General features: G+C 35.1%; 2 protein-coding genes across 4 annotated transcripts; both read right to left on the bottom strand.

Moving 5' to 3' along the window:
• Nucleotides 1-10,624: 10,624 nt before the first annotated feature.
• Nucleotides 10,625-11,284, bottom strand: LOC110913828. The gene has a single exon (XM_022158646.1). It carries the CDS (start codon nt 11,282-11,284, stop codon nt 10,625-10,627), a length of 660 nt encoding a protein of 219 aa, XP_022014338.1.
• A 1,439-nt stretch (nt 11,285-12,723) lies between these two features.
• LOC110911808 lies at nt 12,724-17,154 on the bottom strand. Of its 3 annotated transcripts, none has more exons than XM_022156456.2 (6): nt 17,016-17,154; nt 15,223-15,391; nt 14,232-14,816; nt 13,318-13,744; nt 13,150-13,231; nt 12,724-13,058 (listed from the first exon to the last, which is right to left on the bottom strand). In XM_022156456.2, the coding sequence occupies exons 1-6, from the start codon at nt 17,049-17,051 to the stop codon at nt 12,852-12,854; spliced, it is 1,506 nt and encodes a 501-aa protein (XP_022012148.1). In that variant the 5' UTR covers nt 17,052-17,154; the 3' UTR covers nt 12,724-12,851. The 3 variants fall into 3 exon arrangements, with proteins under 3 accessions (XP_022012148.1, XP_022012149.1, XP_022012150.1); XM_022156457.2 differs by lacking the exon at nt 17,016-17,154 and adding an exon at nt 16,575-16,922 and having other exon boundaries at nt 12,756-13,058; XM_022156458.2 differs by lacking the exon at nt 17,016-17,154 and adding an exon at nt 16,650-16,922 and having other exon boundaries at nt 12,756-13,058.
• Between the last annotated feature and the right edge of the window lie 7,903 nt (nt 17,155-25,057).

The raw sequence follows: 25,057 nt of genomic DNA, 5'->3' as shown, positions 1-25,057 counted from the left end.
CCATGTATTAGTAGTTAAATAGCAATTAATAATAGTTCAGGTCTACAATATAAATAAGAGTTTAACCAATTAACATGTTTGAAAGTTGGTTAATTTGTTAAACCAATATCATTTAAGCGGGATTAATAAGCCACTTACGCTATAGCCTAGTGCTCAACAGAAATTATCTCTTGTGGGGAGACCAATGTTCAACTCTTGAAGAGGTATGGTCCCAAGTCCATGCACACATGGCAGGGACTACACCACTTTTATCCAGCATGGCGCCTACATCACCAGAACATATCCAGAAGCTTCTGGAAGAAATCGCAAGTGACACCAAAGAAGCTCTCCTAGACAAAAAAAGACAACACGTGTCATAAGTAGACGGACTTCAGCTGGACCTGCAAGATGTTCCTAGGACAGGCCGACAGCAACTGCTAGAATTCTCCTATCTGGACGAATAGAGATGCGCCACGTCATCCACTACTCTGAGTACGACAGAGGAGACCAAGAGGATATTCCTCTTGGTCGGACAGCTGTCATTCAGCAGCAGCTGGCGAGGCCCTCCTGTAAGACCCTTAGTCCATTTTATAAGATTATCATATAAATTCCGACTATAATTGTATATTAACGATTACAAAAACGCTTGAAATTATGAGTTTGTTAAAAACATTTTAATAAATAAAACATTCTAACGTCTTGTATGTAAATTCGTCGTTTAATACGCGACGACAAATCATTTCGCGGAAGCTTGAATTTTGATCGTGTTCGGTTCTTTATCGAGCTTGATCGTCCTCCGGTACGTTAAGTTAATACCTACATTTCATAAAATATGAAACGAGTTAGTTATAGGGAGTTTATAACGTGTATAAACAAGTCGTAAACACAAAACAATTGAATAAACAAATTTTCGCCAGACCAGAACACCGTCGCGTCGCGCGACGCCCTTTGGCCCTTGTCGTCGCGTGGCGCGACACCCCATCTGTTACAGAATGTTGTTGTCCAAAGCTGCATATTTCCAGCCAACTTAATTTTCACGGAAATGAGCATAACTTGCTCGTTTTTTATCCAATTTAAGTCACGTTTCATCCTACATGATCGTAAAATTATTCTCCATCACATGGAGTTAACATCCGACATTCGGATTAACAAAATTTTAAACTTTTAAGCCTTTGGCTTAAAATGAAATTTTGAACTTTTGACCCGTTAATGTATTAATCAAACAAACTTGTTTGTTTGATCCCAATTTCTTATGAACCTTTTTATTTCCGATCTCCTCTACCATATTAGGTTCAAATCACGGGTCTCATAGGTGTTTTAAATCCGTTTTCGCTTATATGCTTATTTTGACCCGTTAATGGATTTTAAGCATATTTTAGACACAAATCGCTTTCATTCATTTCTAGCATTTTATTTCCACATTTCTTATCAATTAATCTTCCTCCACAACTATATTTGTGTCGGATTTAATGTGGAAATTTATAAATTCCAAGTTTTACCCCTCGGATCATTATTTTATGGCAAAGACTCCTATAGAGTCAATTGACCAAGGATTTACATCTTTCGCCTTTGATACTTATTCTAAGTATGTGTTTAATCATAAAAATCGTTTCCAACCAACCTTTAAAGGTTTTTTTGCTTAATTTAGCTTATAAGGGCGTTTTGGTCCATTATAGCCTTTCATTTACGAGGAAGGACTTTTGAAAGCATGTTTGACCCAAAATCCCTCTTTTTGGTTATGATTTTGTTTGAAAAATCATTATGTTTTCAAATCACCATGATCATCACTTGAATCATTTGGTTTACTTATTAAAGTAACCAAATGTCCATTTTGACTTCATTTAACTCTCGATGAACCTTTCGTTCTAAATGAGTAGTTAACCTATTACACATACCTGGCTCGAATCAATACATTGACCCATTTCAATACCTTGTCTTAATAGCCGCCAAGTAATAGTGATTCAAATATCCATTCGATATTTATTTATATAATCATACAACTCGACAAACCATTAGTCGATATTGTCAAAGGGTGATATTTTCACCTATTGACCCTTTGGTCTAAATGACCATGCAACTTTGCGAGATGGATTTATCATCATCTCATCTACATAACTCGCTCCGGTTCACACCGTGCGATCATTTTACTTATAAATCATTTCTTTAGTCTTTTGACCACTTTATGTCTTACGTCATAAAGTGTCTTTCAAAAACTAACGGTTATCATCAACGATTGACCGAATTACCGTTTTTCCTTTATTATTTGTATTGGTCTACCTTATAAGGTAATTATTCAAAACTCGCTATTTATTAGTCATTATATGACTAAATAATCATATTAGCTCTTTTTAACCATTAAACATGGTTTAATATCATCGTCTTTTGTTTCGAACCGCACATGTCGTGTCGGAACATCATAATTCAAACAAGACTTTATTATTCATAACCTATAAAACCAATAGGTATTAAATAAATAGAGTGTAAGCTTTATTTACCTAGCATCCAGATTATGCTTTTCTTTCATTCTTGATTCGTTTGACCCACTTCCTTCCCAAGCTTTCACCTAGCTCGTCAAGCGTCAAACTATCATTGTAATTTGTAAGATGGTTAGACTAGTCATAATCATTCACGACTATTCCATCCTACGATCCTTATGTCGAAATTATCATTCGATCATATAATTGGTCATTTTCATTTTATCATACAAAACCCGTTTCATAGTAAGTATGATCACAAACTCAAACACACAATTTGTTCAAGTATTTCCTTATTTTTATCATATGATGATTATAAACACAATTATATCATCAATTTCATCATATGATTAATACCCACTTATCCTAGCTAGTGTGGTAATTCAATTTATAGCATCTTATGTATAATTTTCACTTAGGGTTTGGTTCCTAAGCAATTATACATCATAATTCAGCCATAGCTTCTATAATTCATCCCTAATTCGTAGATTATGAGATATATCAAATTTCACAACTTCAAGAATCATCACAATTTTACATACCTTGTGATCCCCTAGCTTGGGTGATCATTAATTCACGTTTAATTGTGAATTTGAGCATTAATTGGCCCTTCAATTTGATGATTTTGTAAGAACTAGGGTTTTGAAGCTCCTGGGAGCTTTCTTCTGGTCGAACACAGAACACACACATACTGTGTGTGTCTTGTTTTGTTTTTATTAGATAATTTCAACTTATCTAGCTTTAACCCCTCATGTTTGGTTAGTTATTAAGTAGGGCACAACCCACTTAATTCCTATAACATTCCCTCTAATTAACTAGGTTAAACATTCCTAGTTAACTTAGTGGGTTCGGGAAGATTACAACTCGTTTTATTTTAAGTCTCGTTAACTCGGGTCTCTTATAAACTTTATTTCTCAAAAGCATTATTTTCCCCTTTTTATTAAATATTAGGTTTAGTTATCTAAATCTTAATATTTTCCGGGTTAATTTTACCACTAACGGTACTTTACCCGTCTTTTAATATTAACGTGGTTTGATTACCAAACTCGTTTTCGAGGTGTTACACCTCCTTCCCTCCTCCATTCTTCGGCTATAAATAAGAGACTTCTCCTTCAGGTTTAACATTCTGCTCTCTCTCTATTTCACCTACAACACACACTATTCTCCTCAGAACAGTACTTATTCTTACGCCGGAGGGTGGTCACAAGGAGAACCCCCCCTATTCCCCTCCTTGTGGCGAGTCACCGGTGTTCTGTTTTGCAGGAACCCAGCAGTCGGCGAGTGGAGGAAGAGATTGAACCCATATTCACGAGACGACCCAGCTGGTTAGCCTAAGTGTTAACCAGTGTTTCATCAGTTCTTGAGAGATATGAGTATTTAAAGGGAAAAAATTAGCTATTAAAAAAAATTAAGCGAGATTAATGAGAATATAACTCAAACTTGGAAGTTGAATCAATGTCATTTTCTTCTCTCTAGTTTTCTTTTACATTTCTTAATAACTAAACACAATTTCCAACTTGAATCCTATTCACCCATTAATCGTTAATGAACTATTATCATATAAAGCCACGTTACACGAGTTAACATATACGATAGGAAAAATTACAAAACTAGTTATTGACCAAAACCACTTTCAAAACTAGCCACCTCTCGCGTCCTTGGAGTGACGCATCACACACAACATGTGTCTGTGAGTCCACCTCATGCGTCTGGGGGGTCTCATGATGCGTCTGAAATTATGCAACTTTTAAAAACGCCACATGTTTATTTTTGTTGGGTTTCAATCACGTGGCTTCTAAGACGCGTCTGTGCCTGATGCATATGGTGTATATATGATCCCTATAAAATATATACAAATACAAGTTAGTAAATACATAGTCTATATATGAATTATTGGGAAAAAAACCGATCAAAAAGCCGCGGATTTAACTTGGGAACAATGGCGTAGTTTTGATGTTTTTTGACGTGTTTCGTAATGTTCTAATCTGGTAATAGTATTAGTGCCTGGTGGCTCCTTTTCTTTTCGGTGTATGTAATATTTGGTGCTAGCCACTGGCTAGAGTTAATAAAATTTTTTGTTGGCCGTTCAAAAAAAAAAAAATATATATGAATTATTGAGGCATGAAAAAAAAAGGTGATTCTCGTGTATATCTTTAAATAAATTGTATAAAAAGAATAAAGGACAAGTATGTATAATGATTTCCGTGATTTTATTCCGAAAACGTGACGAAGTGGTCAAAGGGCAATGTAGGCGGTCAAATATGGATTTTCTTAAAAGTACAACCCAACCCACATGCCTCCCTCCCTTCTTTCTTTCACATTGACTACTACCCTTCTGAAAGGGACCATTCTAAGTACCTAATCACTTCTAACAATAAATCTAAAAATTATTATGATGTCATAAATTAACATTCATTATTCAAATCGAACTTGAAAAAACTAGAATCTCAAAACATAATTGAAGTCGAATGAGGTTTTTTGGTTTATCGTTCAAACCAAACTAGGAATACAGATCCAAACCAAATTAAGAATATGTTACTCGTTACACTAATTAAATTTGAACTTATATTGATTGTTAATTTATAGTTTGATAAAACTATTTTAGTACCTATTGTCTATTTGTTCACTTAGGGTGAACGGGGCGCCCTCGGGGAGGGGAGAGGGGGGCGGTGAGTGTGAACCCCGCTCGGGAACACCGCCGCCATCCCCTCGGTGACCCAAATCGGGGTGCGGGGAGCGGGTTGTGTTCACCGATTGAGATTTGTAATTTTTGACCGTTTTTTATATTAAAACGGCTATATAGCCGTTATATATTAAAAAAATTCTCATAAACCCTATAAATACTAACCCACTTCAATATTTTTATTTTTCAAACCCAAAATAACTCCCACTACATTACTCTCCTAAACCCTTCAACTCATCTAATTTTTTACCCAATCTTTAAAAAAAATGGATTCCGAGTTCCCGTTTTTTCTCTCCTGCCCGACTTTCCCGACGATGAAGATTCATCGTCAAGCGATAGTAGTTTAATTTTCTTCCAAAATCTCATCCAACAAGCGGAGCTACTAGACACGGCATCGTCTAGTAAAAAAAAAAGTTGTCCGTCGAGATCGTGTGGGAGGCCACGAAACACTCATGGCCGATTATTTTGTCGATAATCCAAAATATGCCGATATTTTTCGTCAGAGGTTTCGTATGTCCAAGTCTTTGTTCCTAAAAATTGTTAGTGACGTGGAAGCGAATAACGAGTGGTTTCAAGAGGGCTTGGACGGGAGAATGAAGAAAAGTTTCATGCCGTTGCAAAAGGTTACTTCTGCGATTAAACAACTTGCAACCGGTAACCCACCAGACGAAAACGACGAGTATTTAAATATGGCTGAAAGGACCTCTCGTGAGTGCCTTGATTATTTCTGCGAGACGGTCTGGAGAATGTATGCTGGTGAATTCTTACGTAGACCAACGAGCCACGACGTTGCGCTATTGTATCAGGCTCATGAGGAGAGACATCACCTACCTGGTATGTTGGGTAGTCTGGATTGTACACACTTCGTCTGGAGAATGTGCCCCACATAATTGTGTGGACAATATATGAGAGGCGATCATCAATACCCGACAGTTATGTTAGAGGCGGTGGCGTCTCAAGATTTGTGGGTTTGGCATGCTTTTTGTGGCCCGGCGGGTTCACAAAACGACATCAACGTGCTCAAACAATCTCCGTTATTTCTTACTCAACGAAACGAACGGCGCCAAATTGTCCATTTCAGGTGAACGACCACTTATACAAACGCAGATATTATCTTACTGATGGGATCTACCCTAGTTGGTCCGTGTTTGTGAAGTCTTTTCCATATCCTCACATCCCGAATGAAAAAAAGTTCAAGAGGCAACACGAGGCCGCAAGAAAAGATGTGGAACGGGTGTTTGGTGTGTTAAAGGCGAAGTGGGGAATACTAAATCGTCCAATGCGTTCCAAAACGGTGAAAAAGATAAGGTCCATCGTGTATACGTGCATTATTTTACATAACAAGATTATAAAAGACGACGGAAGGGCGATAGCACCAGTACACGTTCGAGATCCTCCAGTCGAACCCGTCTTCGATGATACTGCTTTTAGCGAGCTCATTGACGAAGAAACGTATTGGAGACTAAAACACGATCTCGTTGAGCATCTCGGACGTTTAAATCTACCTCACCTTGAAGCGAATTCCGACGACGAGTAGTTTGTTTTTTTATTTTTCTAGTTTGAATGTAATTTTTATTTTTAATTTAATGAAATGTCTTTTCTTAAATTTTATTTAATTTTCATTAATATTTGTTTAATTTATAATACATGCATAATTACAACAAATAAAAAAACAAAAAAAGCAAGTCCCCAAGAGAGGAGTGTCGCCATCAAATTGAGGGTGTGGGGGGAGTTAGACTGCGGGGTATGGGGCGGGGGTTTGGGCGTGGGTGGGCTGAAAACGCCCAAGCCACCACCCCGGGTGGGCATGGGTTTGGGCGTGGCCCCTTTTTCGTGGGTTTCAAGCCGGGCGTGGGGCGGTCTGGCCAAGCTGACATGGCGGGTTGTGAATGGCCAAACTAGGCTAGCCGTTGGGCTATTTTAAAAAAAAAAAATTCTTCCTTTATAAATACTTTACAATATTTATCATTTTTCTCACACAAAATCAAACACATAAAACACAATCTCGCCATGAGTTCTTCAAGTTATACTGAATCGTCATCATCATCTGACGATGAGGCGGAAATATTTCTACAAACGATCGCGACGGTGGTGAAAGTTATCGTTGAAAACGAAGAGAAGGAGGAAGAGAGTCAACAACCTAAACGCAGAAGAAGGTACATCGCTCGTGAACGGGTTACCGCTAACGATTTGTTGGTAAGCGATTACTTCTCAGCTGAACCTAAGTATGATGAAAAAATGATTAGGCGTCGTTTTCGTATGAGTAGAAACTTATTTTTAAGGATATCTAGAGATCTTGAGGAGAAGTATGTTTATTTTCAACAAAAACCCAATGTAACCGGGCAATTAGGATTTACTACGTGGCAAAAGGTCACGGCCGCACTTAGGCAGTTAGCGTACGGCAATAGTTCGGACATTATGGATGACTATTTAAAAATGTCTGCACGTGTAGCTAGAGAAAGTCTTCACAACTTTTGTTCGTGTATTCTAGAACTCTATAGGAAAAGATATTTGAGAAAGCCCTCGTTCAGTGACATGCAACAATTATTGGAACATCACGCAGATTATCATGGGCTACCCGGGATGCTAGGTAGTTTAGATTGTATGAAATGGGCTTGGGAACTTTGTCCTACCCAATGGCAAGGCGCTCACACGAGTGGATTTCACGGGAGTCCAGCCATCATGCTTGAAGCGGTTGCGTCCCAAGATCTTTGGATATGGCATGCGTTCTTCGGTATGCCAGGTTCACATAATGATATTACCATCATAAACCACTCGCCCCTTTTCAATGATCGAATAAATGGTATAGGACCCAAAGGAACTTTCTTTGTAAACGGGGTTGAGTACGTGTATGGGTACTACCTAGTTGATGGGATTTACCCAGAGTGGGGGGTTTTTGTAAAATCATTCACAAAACACGGTACGACAGATCCAAAGAGATTAAAGTTTAACAGGGTACAGATGGCTGCACGTAAAGACGTCGAGCGAGCATTCGGTGTTTTGAAGAAAAAGGTGGCGAATATTACAAATGCCTTGTCGACTATTGGACAAGAATCAGATTGGAAACGTGATGTACACATGTATCATTCTTCACAACATGATTTTGGAGGACGAAGGTAGAGCGGTCGTTACCCACTATGATGACGATAATTCCCAACCAGGTAACGTAACAGACCAAGATAAAGCGGTTAATGAATTTTGGATCAAGTCAAGGGATATACATCACAACCTTCGATCTGATTTGGTGGAACATGTTTCAACGATTCCTGGGTTCGAAACAGACGAAGACGACGAAGGCGACGAAGAATGATTGTTTTTTATTTTAATAATTATTATGTTTGTTTATGTATTTAAAAAAAAATATGTTTTTTTTATGTTTTTAATTAATTTAAATATATATTAAAAAAAATGATGATGTGGCTAGGCCACGCCGGCCCAACCCACGCCCAACCCAAGCCCCACCATACCCCATTAAAACTTGGGTTTGGGTTAACATCCACGTGTCAGCAATTGCCCCAACCCACGCCCAACCCAAGCCCCACCATACCCCGCAGTCTTAGGTGGGGAGTTGACGTGACGCGTACTGATTGGCTGCGTGTAAGAGAGGTCACTCCCCACTTAGAGGAGTGCCCCTTACACCCTTAGGCTGGAGGGTATGGTGATGGTCCTCCCTTGGAGAATGATCCGCCACGTAGCCGCCACATCATAGTCCTCCCAAGTATGATCCATCCCGCAAAACTAGAGGGTATAGGAGGATGATCCTAGATGATCCTACCCCACCACTTTTATGTTTTTTATTTTTTTAATTTTCTATTTTTTTAACATAAACAGACAACATAAAGTTGCATTAAATCCAAAACCCACAAAAAATAAATCCTAAATTTGAAAATTTAAAACTAAAAAAACTCATCAAATTAAAGCACATCTAAATAATTCACCTTCTGAACGAATAACAGATTAAAGATCTTTAATTTTTGCTCTTTTTGCTCCAAATTCTTTAAACTCTTCACTTTCTCCAGCAGATCTTTTCATGAAAATCATGAACCACACCAATCAAATTCATACCAGAATGGATCCAAATATCCAATCAACAACAATTTAATAACAAATAAACAAAGCAAAACCTTGGATGCAGATTCGTCTGCAACACATGGATCCATAAAAAAATGTAAAGAGGGGAGAATGATGGGTGAAATTAGGGTTGATATTCTGATGCCAAACAATGAAGAACAAACAATCAAGGGGGCCCCACCAAATTTGGACCGTCTCCAACGTCTAGAGGTCGTCGGTGAGGACAGGGACGGAGGGGGGCGAGATGGTGTTCCGCCGGCGCCGAACCTCGACGGGGATGGGGACGGACCCCATACCCTATAGCCTTACATAAATGGTTTGAATGATTAATATGTGCTAGGGTTGTAAACGCTATTTTAAAAGAATTTTTTTACCTTTTTAATAAATAAAAATGTTAATTATTTATAAACACATTTTAAAGTATTAAATATTATAAAAGTAAGACCTTTAAAATACAAACTAGACGAGGAAAAACATAATATAGACTCCTTTCAAAATGAAATTTCGAAATTTTTATTATTATTTTTATAAGAAAAATGTTATTATTTATTTATAAAAATGTTAAATAAAAAACATAAGCAAAATACTATTTGAGAAGGTGTCTCTAGAATCAATATATGAAAACCTTTAAAAATATGTTTTTAAATAAAAATTAAAAAACAAACTATATTTTTTTTCTGCAAAAAAAAAACATCTCTAATCTTTTTTTTTACACTTTGAATTTGTTTTGTAACAAAAAGAATATTTTAAAAAATGATGATTTGTATAGGGGGTAAATATTACAAGTTTTAATATGATTTTATGAAAATAAGGTATAAAAAATAATAAGAGGGGGTATATTTAGCCTACCCCAAAAGATTATATACAAAATGTTTTGTAGGAAGGATCTTCAACCATTTAATCACTAATTTAATAGTTAAGATTGGGCGAGGGTTGGGTGTAATTGACAAAGCTTTTAAAGTTAAAGTGGGGCTTCTTTTCGAAAAGTGAAGGTTCGAGCTCTAAGGCTACATGGTATGGTGCACATCCTCCATTGGAGGATGATCCGTCACGTAGGCGCCACATCATAGTCCTCCCAATGATGGTCCATCCCACAAAACTAGTGGAAATGGGAGGATGGTCCTAGATGATCCTACCCCACCACTTTTAAATTTTTTTATTTTTTTAATCTTCTACTTTTTTTTAACATTTAACAAATAAAATAACAAAATATTTTCATTAATATTAAAAAACATTACATACACATAAAAAAGAAAACATAAATTTAAAAAAAAACATAGACTTAAAAAAACATAAACTTAAAAAAAAAAACATAAACTTAAAAAAAACATAGACTTAAATAATTTGATGCTTCTTCATGATGTCGGTTTGTAGTTTTTTCAAAGTCGAACGTTTTGGCTAGGGATAACTATCGACATCAATCGTTAATATTTTCCCATTCCTTGAGCCGAATCTTTTCATTGGACAATCGGATCTTTTCATCGGACAATCGGACCTTTTCGCGTAACTTTTCTCCCGCCACACGAGACTTTTCTTCGATGGCCCGCTCCTTCGCCTTCGCCTTTTGGGCCGTGACCTCGGTGTACGTTTTAAATTGTGCCATAAACTCGTCCATCTTCGGGTCCACCTTTTGCTTTTCTTTCTCCTTCGCCTGCTCCTTCTTTGATTTGTCCCGGCCCGTGGGACGCTCCGCTTCATGTACGGCGTATTCTTCTTCGTCGAACTCGGCGTCATCGTTTAAGTTTATGTGACACCTCGCGTCCGATCCACCGGCGCTAAAACTACCCGATTCCGATGTCCTTTGCCGCTTCGCCATCTCCACCTCGTTGGGAATCGGCGCCCATTTTGGGTGCATTCTCAAAATTTCCCACGCACGAACGTGTGCGAACGAGGTATTATTATTGTTCTCCTTGTACATCTCCAACGCCTTTTTAAACACATCCTCATCGCTCGTGCCGCTACGACGCCCACTTGAATATATTTTATTATATTCTTCGCAAAACTTATTGACGAACCCGTTCATTTTTTGCCACTTTGATGACACCGAGTCGATATCTCGGTACGGGCCTTGGTCCATTAGCCCAAGGAACTTCGCCAAAACTGCCTTCCAAAACCCGTCACCCGTTTGATTATTACGTATAAAATATGTTACAAAAAATAAAAAACTAATTCTAAAAAATATAAACTTAAAAAAAAGTTAGTTTTACCAACCTTTTGTCGGGTGTGTAGACGTGCCTATGTAAGCTTTAGCTAAGGCTTCTTCTTAGATTGGCGTCCACGTTTTCGCCTTTGCTTTGGACGGTTGCTCACCCACCACTTGCTTGCCTTTTCTTCGTTTGCCTTTTTCTTTTTGCGGTTGGGTTTCGGGAACAACTTCCACATCCTCGTCGGGTTCGGATCGTTCGGGTTGCGTCGGGTTCGGTTGGGGTTGGGGTTGGGGTTGAACGGGTTGCATCGGGTTCGGTTGGAGATTAAAAGCACCCCGCATCATCAATTGTTGAAGGGCTTGATTTTGAGAGAATTGGTTCGGTGAGTGTTGGAATGCGGCAAAGGCGTTTGACGAATATTGAGAGAATTGGTTCGGTTCGATCGTCGGATAATATCTCGTAACCGAGAAAACATTCGGTTGGGTCGGGTTGTTGAGATTGTTCGGGTTGTTAAAGGGATCCATGGTAGAAGTTTATAAAAGTGAAAGATGTTTCATAAAAAATAAAGGGAGAGAGATGAGAAAAGTGGTTAAAAATGGTGAATGGAGGTGAAAAAATGTTTGAATTTTATATGTTGGAGGAAAGTGACCGTTTGTTTTTTTTTTTTTTTTTTTTGAATTGTAAAATTAATTTTTTTTATTTAACGGTCATAAAGCAAATGGGACCCCATGATTTTTTATTATTTGGATCGTCTCAAACGTCTCAAGGTCGACGCTGAAGACGGGGACCGGGAGGGGGGGGGGTCGGTCCTCGACGCCTTGGGGACATACCCCATACCGCATAGCCTAAAGAAAACATTGTCTTTAAAAAAAATTCAGTGATGACAAAATCCTAATAAATCAATAGTTAAAATAAGGTTAGAGCAAAAGAGGAATAGACCATTGTTTTTTATGGGTTAAATCTATTCTACCAATTTTTTGAAAGTTAAATAATTTACAATACTATAATTAATATTAATTTTTTAAAATTATAGTATAAAATAGAAAACTTTGTTATGTTAAATTTTAGGTATAATATCACTATATGTTTTTTTAACCTTTTTAAAGATAATACATGAATATCTAACCAAAGTAATTTGAGTATAATATTACTATATTTTTTAACCTTTTTTATAGATGATACATGATCATATAAAGTAGTATGTGATTGTAGCTGAATAACATGATATATGCTTATTTATATAAGTTGGTAGTACTTGATTATACGTAATTATTATTTGTTTCTCGTGGCTTTTTATAAGTTTTTCGAACTCTTTTTTTAAGATTTTATTATTCTAATAACCCGAAACCGAACCAATGAGCACCCTAGCAAAAACTCAAATTTAAAATCTCTCTTTATCTGTGCTGCTGGATCATCAAATGCAAACTAGAAATTATGCAATGCAAGTCAATCAACACCACACCATAAATCACCAAACCAGACTAATTACAGACTATATCATGACCAACCACAGCAGCTGTTGGGCGATGATGGCGGAATACGACCAGTTTGCCGGATGTATTCCGCCTGTGCTACCGCCCGTGCCGCCTGCTTGCTTCTCTGGGCTTCCGCTGCCGCCAGTTTTGTTTCCGATTTCTGTCTTGCTAGTGCAATCTTTTTCAACATCTTTGCTTGTGCATGGGCTCTCCTTTGTTCAACTTCAGCCTGAACATATATAAATATATAAGTTTTATTTAATACAACAATTATAAATACATTAATAAAAACAATTATATATACATATATAACAAATTACCTCTATTCTTCTCATTTCAGCTTCAAGTTTTGCCTTCTGTTGGCTCTCCCATGCTTGAATTTTGATCTCTTCGCGGATGAATCTGAACATAACAATTTCACTAAGTTAAACAATAGAAAAAAACTAGATAAGTTTATAAAATATAAAATAAGTTAAATAAATATAAACCTCGCATTTTGTTTAGATTTTTCGGCGTCTTCCCAAGCAGCAGCTCGCTTCTCATATTCAATCCTCAACGACTCTTCTGCCGCATTGTCATTTTCAACACCCGACGCTTTCTTTTCCGTGTCTTCTTTGCTTGCCCAAGCAGCAATGTTCATCTTCCCGAGCTGCATCCCAAGGTGTAAGATCTCCTTTCGGGTTCTAAGTTTGACTTCCTGCTCGGTCAACTCTTTTGGGTTACGTGAGTCATCGTGTTGTATAGGTGTTGATGTTGGTCCACCTCTTCTAGGTGTAGATGGAAGTGAAGAATTCGGACTACGAAGAGGGGTTGTGGCCCCCACCGGTGTCGAAGTCATTGAAGGCTCGTGGCTCGGAATCGGAGTCATTTCCGTTCCCATGTCTCTCATTGACACCGTTTTAACTTCATGACAACCTAACCCATTATTAAAACTTGTTAATTATACTAATCCAAGATTTATGCAAAAGCATAAGAGTAAAATGCCATTTTCGCCTCTGATGTTTGGCAGTTTTGTGACTTTCGTCTAAAGGTTTGTTTTTCCGCATCTAGATCTAAAAGGTTTGAAATCATGCAATTTTCATTCAGCTCTATCCATTTTTCTTCGTCAAGTCAGGGGTATTTTCGTGTATTTTGTTAATTAAAAGGGCAATTCGGTCTTTTTCACTTTATGGTAATACCCCTGAAAAGACCGTTTAAGTTAACAAAAAAAAATATGAAAATAGCCCCGACTTAACGGAGAAAAATCGATGGAATTAACGAGCCAAATGAAAATGACAAGATTTCAAACCAAACCTTTTTGGATCTAGATGCGAAAAAACAAACCTTTGGAAGAAAGGCGCAAAACCGGCCAAACCTCAGGGACGGAAATGACATTTTACTCATAAACATAATTAACTAATACCTGTTGTATCTTCATTTACATTCTGTCCACATGACGGCACCCTGGTGTCGATTTCTTTTAGATCTTTACTTTCAAGAAATTGATCGATTGACTCGTTCCCTTCAGAAACAGGGCGCTGTGGTGGCTCAGAGGGTGTAAATGAAAACTTCTCTGGTTGTAGTGTGGGTTGACAAAAGTCAACGCGTTTAATGGAACTAACAGAATCGGTAGTAGAACTTTTAATCCCATGTACGGTATTTACGGCCCCTCCTCGGTTCACTCGGGTTTGCATAGTGTTTTTCGGATTATGATTATGCATATTTTGCCGATTTATTATCCACTTTTCAGCATCATTCCATTTTGAAGACATCGGTCGCAACAGGGATCTTGAAAAAGCATTATGTGTCAACCGCTCACTTTTTTGAAACTCAAAGCTGGATGAGCTAGCATTACTGTCATAATCGAGATTCTCGTCTTCTAATGATCTTATTGGATGAACCGAGCTTGAATTACTAGTATCCATCTTCTGAAATTGGTGCGGTTTCACACGACCCGGATCAACTTGCGGGTTATCGAATGTGACTGATGAAATTCCCATGCTAGACACTGCAGTTTTAGGGCCCACAAATCCATAATCACAATTCGAAAACATGCTAAGCATACGTCAATGTCATGGTTCTTTATATTCAGTTTATAAGAATTTACACTCATAAAAGCTCATCTTTGTCTTATCAAATATACTTTACCAAAAGCTAAAGATGAATATCAATCCAAGATGGTCCAAATTGGTATGGGGTGTTTGGATGCACTTTTCAAAAACTTGCTAAAGCATAAATATGTCAATGTTCTTTACATTCAAATTTTATTTGGGCCCAAAAACAGTAAGAATTTACACTCATAAAAGTTTATCTTTGGCCTATAAAATACACTTTACCAAAAGCTAAAAGATGACATCAAATCACATTCATTAGATAAAAAATTATTGTTTGGAAAAGAAATTTTAAACACATACCTTCCTCATCAAACACTCCGGAGTTTGAAGCTAACAAACTGCTGTTCACAAACTCGGTATCTTCGAGTTTAGAAGGAGATGTTCTTGCTGAATTGCTTTTTGATCCTCCATCTTTCTTCCTCTGGCCCATCAACTTCATCCTCAATTTACTTGGAGATATCATACCGACCTAAATTTGAATCAAACCAGAAATAACAAAATGGACACATTAAGAGCTTCCTCATCAATCACATTAAAAAATTTACAAACTGCAAGCAACTTAATTGCAATAAAAAATAAATTATTATGAATCTTCAAACTTTAAACTGTTTGGATCAAAACTATCAAGCGTAAAAGGAAGTCAACAATCGCTAGACTAAAACGTCGATTAAAAGAGGATTCGAAACATTTCACAAAACAGAAGATTCTAAAGGTAAATGATGAACAGCAAAAACAAACTGGACACACATTATAAGCTTTTTCATCAAACTGGATTGCAAAATGAATAAACCGATTTAGGATCTTCACTTGTTCGGATCAAAATAACAGAACTACCTTCATAACAATTATTACCTGGACAACACTATTTAACTTCAAATAAAGTCAACAATCACTAGCCTAATTTAGAAAACCTCCACAACAAAACAAAACCTAAAAACAGTCGATTAACGTTTGGATCAAAAATTCAAAATAACGGAACTAGCTTCATCGTTGATTATTATCACATGAACAAAACTATCAAACTTCATACGAAATCAATAATCGCCACAGCAAACCTAAACCTAAAAACGTCCATTAAAAACGGACTCGTTACAATTTCGCAAAAACCGAAGAATCTAAACGATGAACAGCAATCGGAACTCAGAAGAGTACGATTTCTCACCAAAACAATTCAATCGTTCGGATCAAATTAACAGAACAAAACTATCAAACTTCATCAACAATCGCTAGACTAATTACTAAACCTCCGTAACAAACCTAAACCTAAAAACGTCAATTAAAATCAGATTCGAATTTCGTAACAATTTCACACAAACCGAAGAATTCAAACAATGAACGATAAACATCAATCAGAACGTACGATTTTTAACCAAAATAATTCAACAGTTTGGATCAAACTTCAAACGAATTCAACAATCGTTACTCGCTAGACTAATTTAGCAAGCCTCTGTAACAAAACAAAACCTAAAACGCCGATTAAAAACCGATCCGTAACAATTTCACAAAAAACGAACAGTCAAAACAATGAGCAATGAACAGAACAAAACCTACAAACGTCGATTAAAGTAGAACTCGAAACAATTTCACAAAACTCGAAGATTCAAAAGAAAAAAAATGATGAACAGCAAAAACAAACTGAACACGTTATATACCTCATCAAACTAAATTGCAAAACGAATAAATCGATTCAGGATCTTCAAGTGTTCATCGTCGATTATTATTATTACCTGAACAAAACTACGGAACAACGAATTCAACGATTACTAGACTAATTTAGAAAACCGCCAGTACAAACGTAAAGCTAAAAACGTCGATTAAAGTAAAATCCGTAACGATTTCACAAAAACCGAAGAATCTAAACGATAAACAATGAACAGCGATGAGAACAGTAGGATTTATCAGCAAAATAACGACAAATGAGTGCAGAAACGTCTAGTCAATCAAGCTACTGTACGGCGATTGCGTGTGCATCGAAATACGAACAGAGATCAGACGGTACTGCTGCTGAATTATTGACTGGTGAAATTGTTTTACTCGAATGCAAGTTTGAAGTTAAGAGAATAGTGAAATGGAGAGGAGAAGAGTGAGTGTACCTGAGGTTTGTGATGGTGAATCCTCTCGTACTCCATTAGATTCTGAAAAAATATAAACAGTGTTTGTTGTAGAGGGAGAGAGATATTTGTAGTGAAAATTTGAAGCGGAGTGATGAGGAGGAGGGAGACGAAAGCTGACAGAAATCCACCAATTATTAAACTATGTGACGTCGGCGATAATTTAATATAAGGCTATTTAATAGCAATGAGGGGACTAGGGGTGGTTCACTAGTGATAGAATTTATCACTCACAAGCACCAATCAAGTTTCGCCATGTCATTGACTATTTTTCCATCACTCACAAGCATTTTTAGTGGGGGTGGTCATCACTCACCACCACACCCAACAATTCCCCCCAACCAACAAATACCCTCACAAAACAAAACCATAACGCGTGATGGAGATAACGAAAACCGGATTGCGTTAATGTATAACGCGTTTTCATTTGTACCGGCGGTCGAGTTCAACGCGTTATAAAAGGATTGCGTTATACTATCACGTAAAAAAGGAAAACGGCCCGGTTCCCCTAATCATACATTTCTTTCAAGGAATGAAAGTTTAACTCCTATTTGGTACATTGTGAGGTATTAATGGACAACAATAGAAGACATATGAAAATTTGGATTTGATCCTCAGGTTAAATGGGTTTTATTGGTAATTCCACTGTCGTGTCTACAGACGGGTGAGTTGCTGGGTTTTCTCCGAAAATGATGGATTTAGTTACTCTCAGAGTACTCTGTTTGGTCCAGTGAGTGCCCCGAGAGTGTTCGGATTTAATTCTGTTGATCGTTAAAAAAAAGGTTATTTAATATCTTACCATTTTAGTAATAAATGTATTTATTTACTTAAATAATGAATTGAAAGATGTTGTAAACTAGTTTTATGCCTGGTCTATGTTGTGGGGCCGTTAGGCTAAGTATTTCTTAACTAAATAGAAAAAAAAGAGTTAATTGTCAAAATTGTTTCTAAGGTTTGGGCACGTTTGTTATTTTCGTCTAAAATGACAATTTTGTACCAAATTGCCCCCAACGTTTGTAATTTTTTGTCATTTTCATCCAAACCACTAACTTAGTTTATTTTTTCTGTTAAGTTGACGATATTTGGATGAAACTGGCAAACATAAAACCACAGGGATGATTTTGGCAATTTATTCAAACCCTTTTTAATTTCTTTTACTTAATTATTTTTGTTACATATATATTAAAAAAGAATATATATGGAGTTTTTAGAAAAAAAAATTAATAGTTTTGTCACATAACTTTTATAAATTTTCATCCAAATCACTAACTCAGTTTATTTTTTCTGTTAAGGTGAAGGATGTTTTAAATTTTATAAATTAAGACAGAAATTAGTTTACAACTTCTTTATATAAATCAATTTTATAAAGAGAAAACATCATTGGTGTGCAACACATAACAATCGATTACAACTTTTAATACTTATAAGTTGTAGAGATAGAAAAAATTGTAAAACGTTACATATTTTTAAAATGTGTTGAGCACCTAGGAAATATGTTGGTATAAATAAAATATTTATTTAATTAAGATTATGAGAGTAACTAACTATTAACTAATACTTATTCTAAGTGGCTTGAGTAAAGAAACTTTTGGTTCATAGCATTATAATTACAATTTGGTTGGTAATTTTAAGGTTTGGTAACGATATGTTGTTTGATAGAAGGGGGCACTGGCTTCTGTTTTTCCTTAGGAGCGAAATTACAAGGGTAGAAGATAAATTTCAAACTTCGTACATATGATAAGATTTTTTTATTTGATCTTTTTCAATAAGGTCACCAGCATTTTAGTTTTATAAAATTTAGAGGTTTAAGTAGATTTTATTTTTATAAACTGATCTATATAAAAATTAGAAATTAATTTCTGTTTAAGTTTATAAACATCCTTCGCCTTAATAGAAAAATTAACTTAGTTAGTGGTTGGATGAAAATTTATAAAAATTATGTGACAAAACTTTTATTTTTTTTCATATAAAAATTTGCATGTATATTCTTTTTTATTATATATGTAACAAAATTAATTAAATAAAAGAAATTTAAAAGAGTTTGAGTAAATTGCCAAAATCGTCCCTGTGGTTTTATATTTGCCAGTTTCATCCAAATATTCTCAACTTAACAGAAAAAATAAACTAAGTTAGTGGTTGGGATGAAAATGGCAAAAAGTTACAAACGTTAGGGGCAATTTGGTACAAAAGTGTCACTTTGAACGAAAATGACAAACCTGCCCAAACATCAGGGATGATTTTGGCAATTAGCTTAAAAAAAATTGTCATAGTTTTGCTAGATTTCTTAACTAATTAAAAAACATTATCATAGTTTTTCTAAAAAAAAGTTAGAACGATAGCAAGACTATAACTTTGAGTTAGAGGAAAGCTGTAATTTGTTAGAAACAATGAGCGAGTGCTAGGCAGCTGTCTGACACGAATAAAAATTACATCAAGTCAACCAATTAATATCTAAAAAACACTTCTATAGTTTTGCTAAAAGAAAACTAGAACAATAATTTTGAACTCGGACAAAATCGTAATTTTGAACTGGTAGCAAAATCGTAATTTTGAACTGGGGGTAAAATCATAATTTGTTAAAAGCTAAAATGATGACAATACTGTAATTTTGAACTCGGGCAAAACCGTAGTTTTATTCGAGGGTAAATTCATAATTTTAAACTGAGAGTAAAATCGTAATTTGTTCAGCCCAATAGGGGAGTGCCAGGCAGCAGCCTTGCAATATTCCCTAACACGGACTTTGTAGTATATAAAAATATAAATATCCAAATTTAATTTGGGAATAGTAAAAGTTATATAATATACAAGGTTTTAAAAACCGGTTCAAGTCTGATTGGTATTATCGGTTGAATCGGCTATCAGAGGCATTAGCGGTACAATAAAGCCCGACCTCACTAGGGTACGGGTTTAATTTTTTATCTGCTGGAAAATCTGGTATTATTGGTGCATACCTGTGAACCGGTTTATATGTTATACCCATGTTTAGTTTTGAATTTTAATGAAGATTAATCGGCTTCTAAAACACAAGGTTGCTTGTTATATATGTTACTTATCTTTCATAATTTTAGTCTATTATGATTATTGGTAACTGAAACTTTATGTTTTATATTGTAGGAAATGAAAATAGTTATGTTCTTGTTGATAGATGACGATGATAGTGAATTTTATATTTTAAGTGATCGTGAACTTGATTCATTTAACACTCCAATGCCATAAACCTATTGTAGACTTTTATTTATAAAGTCTTTGTTGGAAAATTGATTTTTGATAATGTAATTAGTTTTGGATTTTTTTTTAAGTTCAAGTTGTTTTTTTATGGAATTATAAGGTTGACTAGTCACTCAATTGAATTGTTTCTAAGCTTAACTCGGTATGATAAAAAAATTGGTTTTTAAAACATTGATAATATGTTTGTATATAGTGCTTTGATTGTTTAATAAGATAAAGAGACTATACAGACGGTTATATTATCATATTATGTATTAGAATTAACTAAGTATTTATATAGTTTTCAACTAAATATTTAACTAATGTAGTTATGTTAAACGACTTCTAATGAATTATAAGAGCTAATTACTTTTGTATATAATTTAAAGATGTATTTATTTTTATGGCTCAAAACTATACAATGACATTTAGGTAATTATGAGGTTGAAACAAACAGAGGAAGAGTATTCTAGTCTTTTCTCATTTGAACCCATCCCCCCTTGATTTTTAAATGGTTATAACATTTTCCATACATTAATATTTTTAAAATAATTATGCCGTATTAGCGAACATTTCATTCTCTTTAATTCGAGCAGCCGATTGCTATAGTTTTCTTAAAAAAGTTACAGGATTTTGAATACCCAACACATGACTATGTGATTTTGAATACTCATTACGTGATTATGTGATTTCATTATAGTATGTGAAACCACACTAAGTGATTATATATCAATAGTTGACTATGTATTATTACGTGACAACGTGATTTTGAAATACCGAATATTAAAGATTTAATCACGCAATAAAGCATAAACACTCAAGATCTTATTATTGAATATGTAATCACATAATAAGTATAATTGTAATAACATCAATTATAACAAATCATATTGAATGTATAATCACGTAATGGATTTATACTGAATGTGTAATCACGTAATGGTTTATTTTGAATGTGTAGTCACGTAATGGATATTCAAAATGTTGGAACAAAAACATGACTATGTTAAAACATAAACGTGACCATGTTAAAACCTATTGTGTTTTATAACCTGCAACTGCAAAATCTTTATTTTAGGTTTCATTGCGTTTTACGTATCTGAGTTTTCAAAATTTTTTCAAAAGTATAACAATAGTATACTTGTTTTAAAGATAAAAAACGCTCGTTTTTATGGTGCAATTTTTATAAAAACATAATATTGTATGAAAGAGTTATTAACGTTTAAAAAACGGGGAAGGGAGATTGGAGGAGAGAGAAACTATTGCTTTGGATTTGACTAAAATACATTTACACAAACTCACGCGACTCCTTTTTTTTTTGTTTATTTTCACTCATTTAATCTTAATCTTTAATTACTAAATAGATGGACAAAATTACTTCCTATCATTTCTACCGAAATAAACTTTCTATTATATACTAATCCTCATAAAATATTATAAAAGGCAAAAACAGTCTAGAATTTCAATTATATAATCAAAGTATTCCGACTATTTTATTTTCTATATATCCAACTAATATTTTTATTTGAAAAAGTCTAAATCGTGGGGTACTACGTTGAACTTTCATTATTTTTCTCTCACAATAATTTATTGGTTTATTTTATAAGAAGAACATAAGAGTTTATTTTACTATCTAATCCTAGATAATGTCTTTTGTTGTTTGCTTTTGTTTTTTAATTATGTTCTAATATTGTCTTTTGTCTAAGTTAAATTTCTTTTTCAACTTTTATTACATATAAATTTATGTTTGTTTTAAATATTAAAAATACTAAAAATATACAAATACTGAAAAAAAAATTAATAAATAAGGCTGAAACGACTCTAAGACTTTACAAAAGGGCTGAAACGACTCTAAGTCTTTACAAAAAGGCTGAAGCAACTCTAAGATCTTTCAGCGTCATGTTTTTCCGTGAAAATGCTATACAATATTTTTTTTACACGTGGTGGAGCGTAGTTGGTTGGGTTGGAAAGATTTTTTTAAGATCTTTCAGCGTCGTGAAAAGGCTCATTGAGCCGTTTCTGTTTGCTATTTTGGAAATTTTGACTGGTTAAAGGTTATTTTCGTTATTTTCCCTTAATTGTAGTTTATTGAATTATTTCTAATGCTAGTACTATTTTCATAAAAGTAATAAAGCATCAACTTATTGGTCGATCATTTAAAGTTTTATTCGTACTATAAATAATAAATTGGAACATAGTTCATTTATTGATGTTTAAATAAACTTAATTTGATTTTTAAAATCTGTTTGCTATACTTTAGTTTAGTATAGAATTTAGGGGAGAAAAGCTTAGTTAAAAATATTTAAAAAATATGTATGTAAAAATACCTTTACAATCTCGATTTTGGTTTTTACCATGAACATGATGGTATTAATACCATAGATTATAAACCCTGGGCTTATAGCTCCGTGGTTATGGAAATGAGGGAAAGATTCCTGATCGAATGGTCTCGAGTTTGATTTCTGATTCACCCGGGTTTTACCGGCTCTGCATTGTTGTGCTCTCGGGCGGGTGCAGGGTCGGGTTTTCTCCGAAACTGGTGGCATGGTGGGCTAGGGGCTCCGTGCGTGTAGGTTGAGCTGCCGCAGGCTACCTTTCAGCCAATAGGTGCCACGTACAGAGTATCCGACGATTCTTATGTTGAACGTTAAAAAAAGAATACTATAGATTATGAATATACATACATATACACACATAAATGCATGCATCATGGCACATTTGTTGTTCAAATGTCAGATGACTCAGATATCTCATCACAAAAAAGATTTGGGTAAATATATAAATTTTAAAAAAATACATACAAAGGTGATATTACAAATCGTCAAATCCTAATAATCAATATCACATACATCATTTTGTCTGCTTGTAGCTGTGTTTTTAATTCAACTAAGATAAGTGTATTTCAAATATTTAGTGATGAGAAATACAAAAAGTGTCATGATGGCTTATACATCATTTTGTCAAAGTTTATATTTTGAATTCTGGAATTTCATGTATTAGAAACATCTTCTTAAAGTTAAAAGGTGTGTTTAGTGTCAAGGCATTTTCATACCTTTTACATATCAATCATGTATTTTCAGTTAGAATCAAAACATTTCAATTTTCAAATTTTTAATTAGCTGTCGTAATTACAAGTGACAACATACAACGTATGTATGTGTGAGCCATCCGGAAGAAAACTGAACTTGTACTAGTTTTAACGTTATTTTACTAATTTCGTGAAAATAACATTGAAATGGACGGTTAATCATGCATTATGTGATAGCGTGGCGTTGATAGCCCAAAGACAAAAGGGTACATGCACTAATCGGCCTTTGTCCCGATTGTTGAGTGTTATGTGACTTATGTCCAAGGCTTGATGCAAAATTAGTATCGAGCCAGGGGTCTTACTGGAAGCAGTCTCTTTATTCCTACGAGGTAGAGATAAGGTTGTCTACAATTTACACTCCTCAGACTCTATCTTAGCTTTGCTATTGATAGAATTTACTGGGTATGATAATGATAATGATGAATTACAAGTGACAACGATACAAGGGGTTGAACTAAACGAATACGATAACGTTAACCGCCCATATTAATAGAAACTATGGTCAATCATAGGGTAATAAAATCCATTGAACCACTGTAATTCCGTTGATAATATTATTGTAGTACTAAATAAGGACAATAGAGGATGTAAACAATGTGTTACATTTGTCTTGTTAAATAGGACAACTATACTAAAAATAGAATATAATGTTACTCTTAAAATAAAGTTGAGTTATTTGATGTATACAAAACAGAGGTGGTACCCCATGTTTATCAATTAGGACTATTTTATCCAAGCAAAAAGGTTGATGCACCTTTTTTTATTTTTTCCAAAGTGAGATGATTTTGTCTGCTTCTTCTTGTGTTTCCTTTGTTGTTAAGTGGGTATATTTATTTTATCTATCCAATTTGTAAGTTTATGTTAAATGTTAAATGTAGTTATATCTGTTGGATAATATAACATACAAGTGTTTTTTTAACGGCCAAAATTTTAAATACTCTATTTTGCTTAAGTTTGAATCTGAGAATTTTCTTTTAAAAGACACGTACCTCTTTATCAAATGAGCTAGCCTCGTATTTATGTATAACATATACATGTAGAAGTAATGAGGCAGATAGTATTTTCTTGTATATCATATATATATATAACTGATGATGGGGGTAGCTCAAACCTTAATAAACTGATTAGAGACACAACAGCTTAAAAGGTTAAAAGGTTAAAAGGTTAAAAGGTTCGGAAATGGTCCAACGGTCATGAACAGTAAAAATGACAAGCACAGTGTCCGGTCACATCAACACTTAACATGTGAAACCTTCTGCCCAGCCGCAACCAGAACATGTGGGAGAGCACACCCTTTTGTCCGCAGGTCCAAACCCTTCAACCCCCAAAATGGGCAAACCCCTCACTGCAAGCACAGATTCACTAGTCACGGGTTTCTCCTTTGAGAAACACCTTCCCCTATAAAATGCAGGCCATTCCACCATGTCATTCACTCCAGGATCAGCAGATGTCACTCTAACTCTCTGATTCTCCTTCTCCCTTTTGAGAACTAGCTTAATGCTTGCTTCTCTTCTTCACACTAAATAATTCATCTTCTCCAACGATCGCTTTCTGGGCTGATTTCTAATCAGCTCAAGATCTAAGGAAGATAAAAACAATACTAGTGAATCTCTCTCCACGTCTTGCAAACGTGGGGGGACCCCACGACCTGCGTTAGGCTAATCGAACCCCTGAACCCTTTTACCAGGAGATATCGCTACATGTCTTGGTCTATTATTTGTTGCATCAA

The sequence above is a fragment of the Helianthus annuus genome, chromosome 15, assembly GCF_002127325.2.
Source record: "Helianthus annuus cultivar XRQ/B chromosome 15, HanXRQr2.0-SUNRISE, whole genome shotgun sequence".
NCBI classification, from domain to species: Eukaryota; Viridiplantae; Streptophyta; class Magnoliopsida; order Asterales; family Asteraceae; genus Helianthus; species Helianthus annuus.
Note: the sequence above shows the minus strand (reverse complement) of the source record. Positions and strands in the feature narration are given on the sequence as shown.

Excerpts from the sequence above, each read along its gene's own strand:
- LOC110911808 (XM_022156456.2), bottom strand. The coding sequence starts at position 17,051 with ATGGAGTACGAGAGGATTCACCATCACAAACCTCAG. Across the intron at positions 13,232-13,317 it reads AAATCTAAACAAAATGCGAG|ATTCATCCGCGAAGAGATCA; the intron begins GTTTATATTTAT and ends TGTTATGTTCAG. Across the intron at positions 13,059-13,149 it reads CTGAAATGAGAAGAATAGAG|GCTGAAGTTGAACAAAGGAG; the intron begins GTAATTTGTTAT and ends ATATATGTTCAG.
- LOC110913828 (XM_022158646.1), bottom strand. The coding sequence starts at position 11,284 with ATGGACCAAGGCCCGTACCGAGATATCGACTCGGTGTCATCAAAGTGG.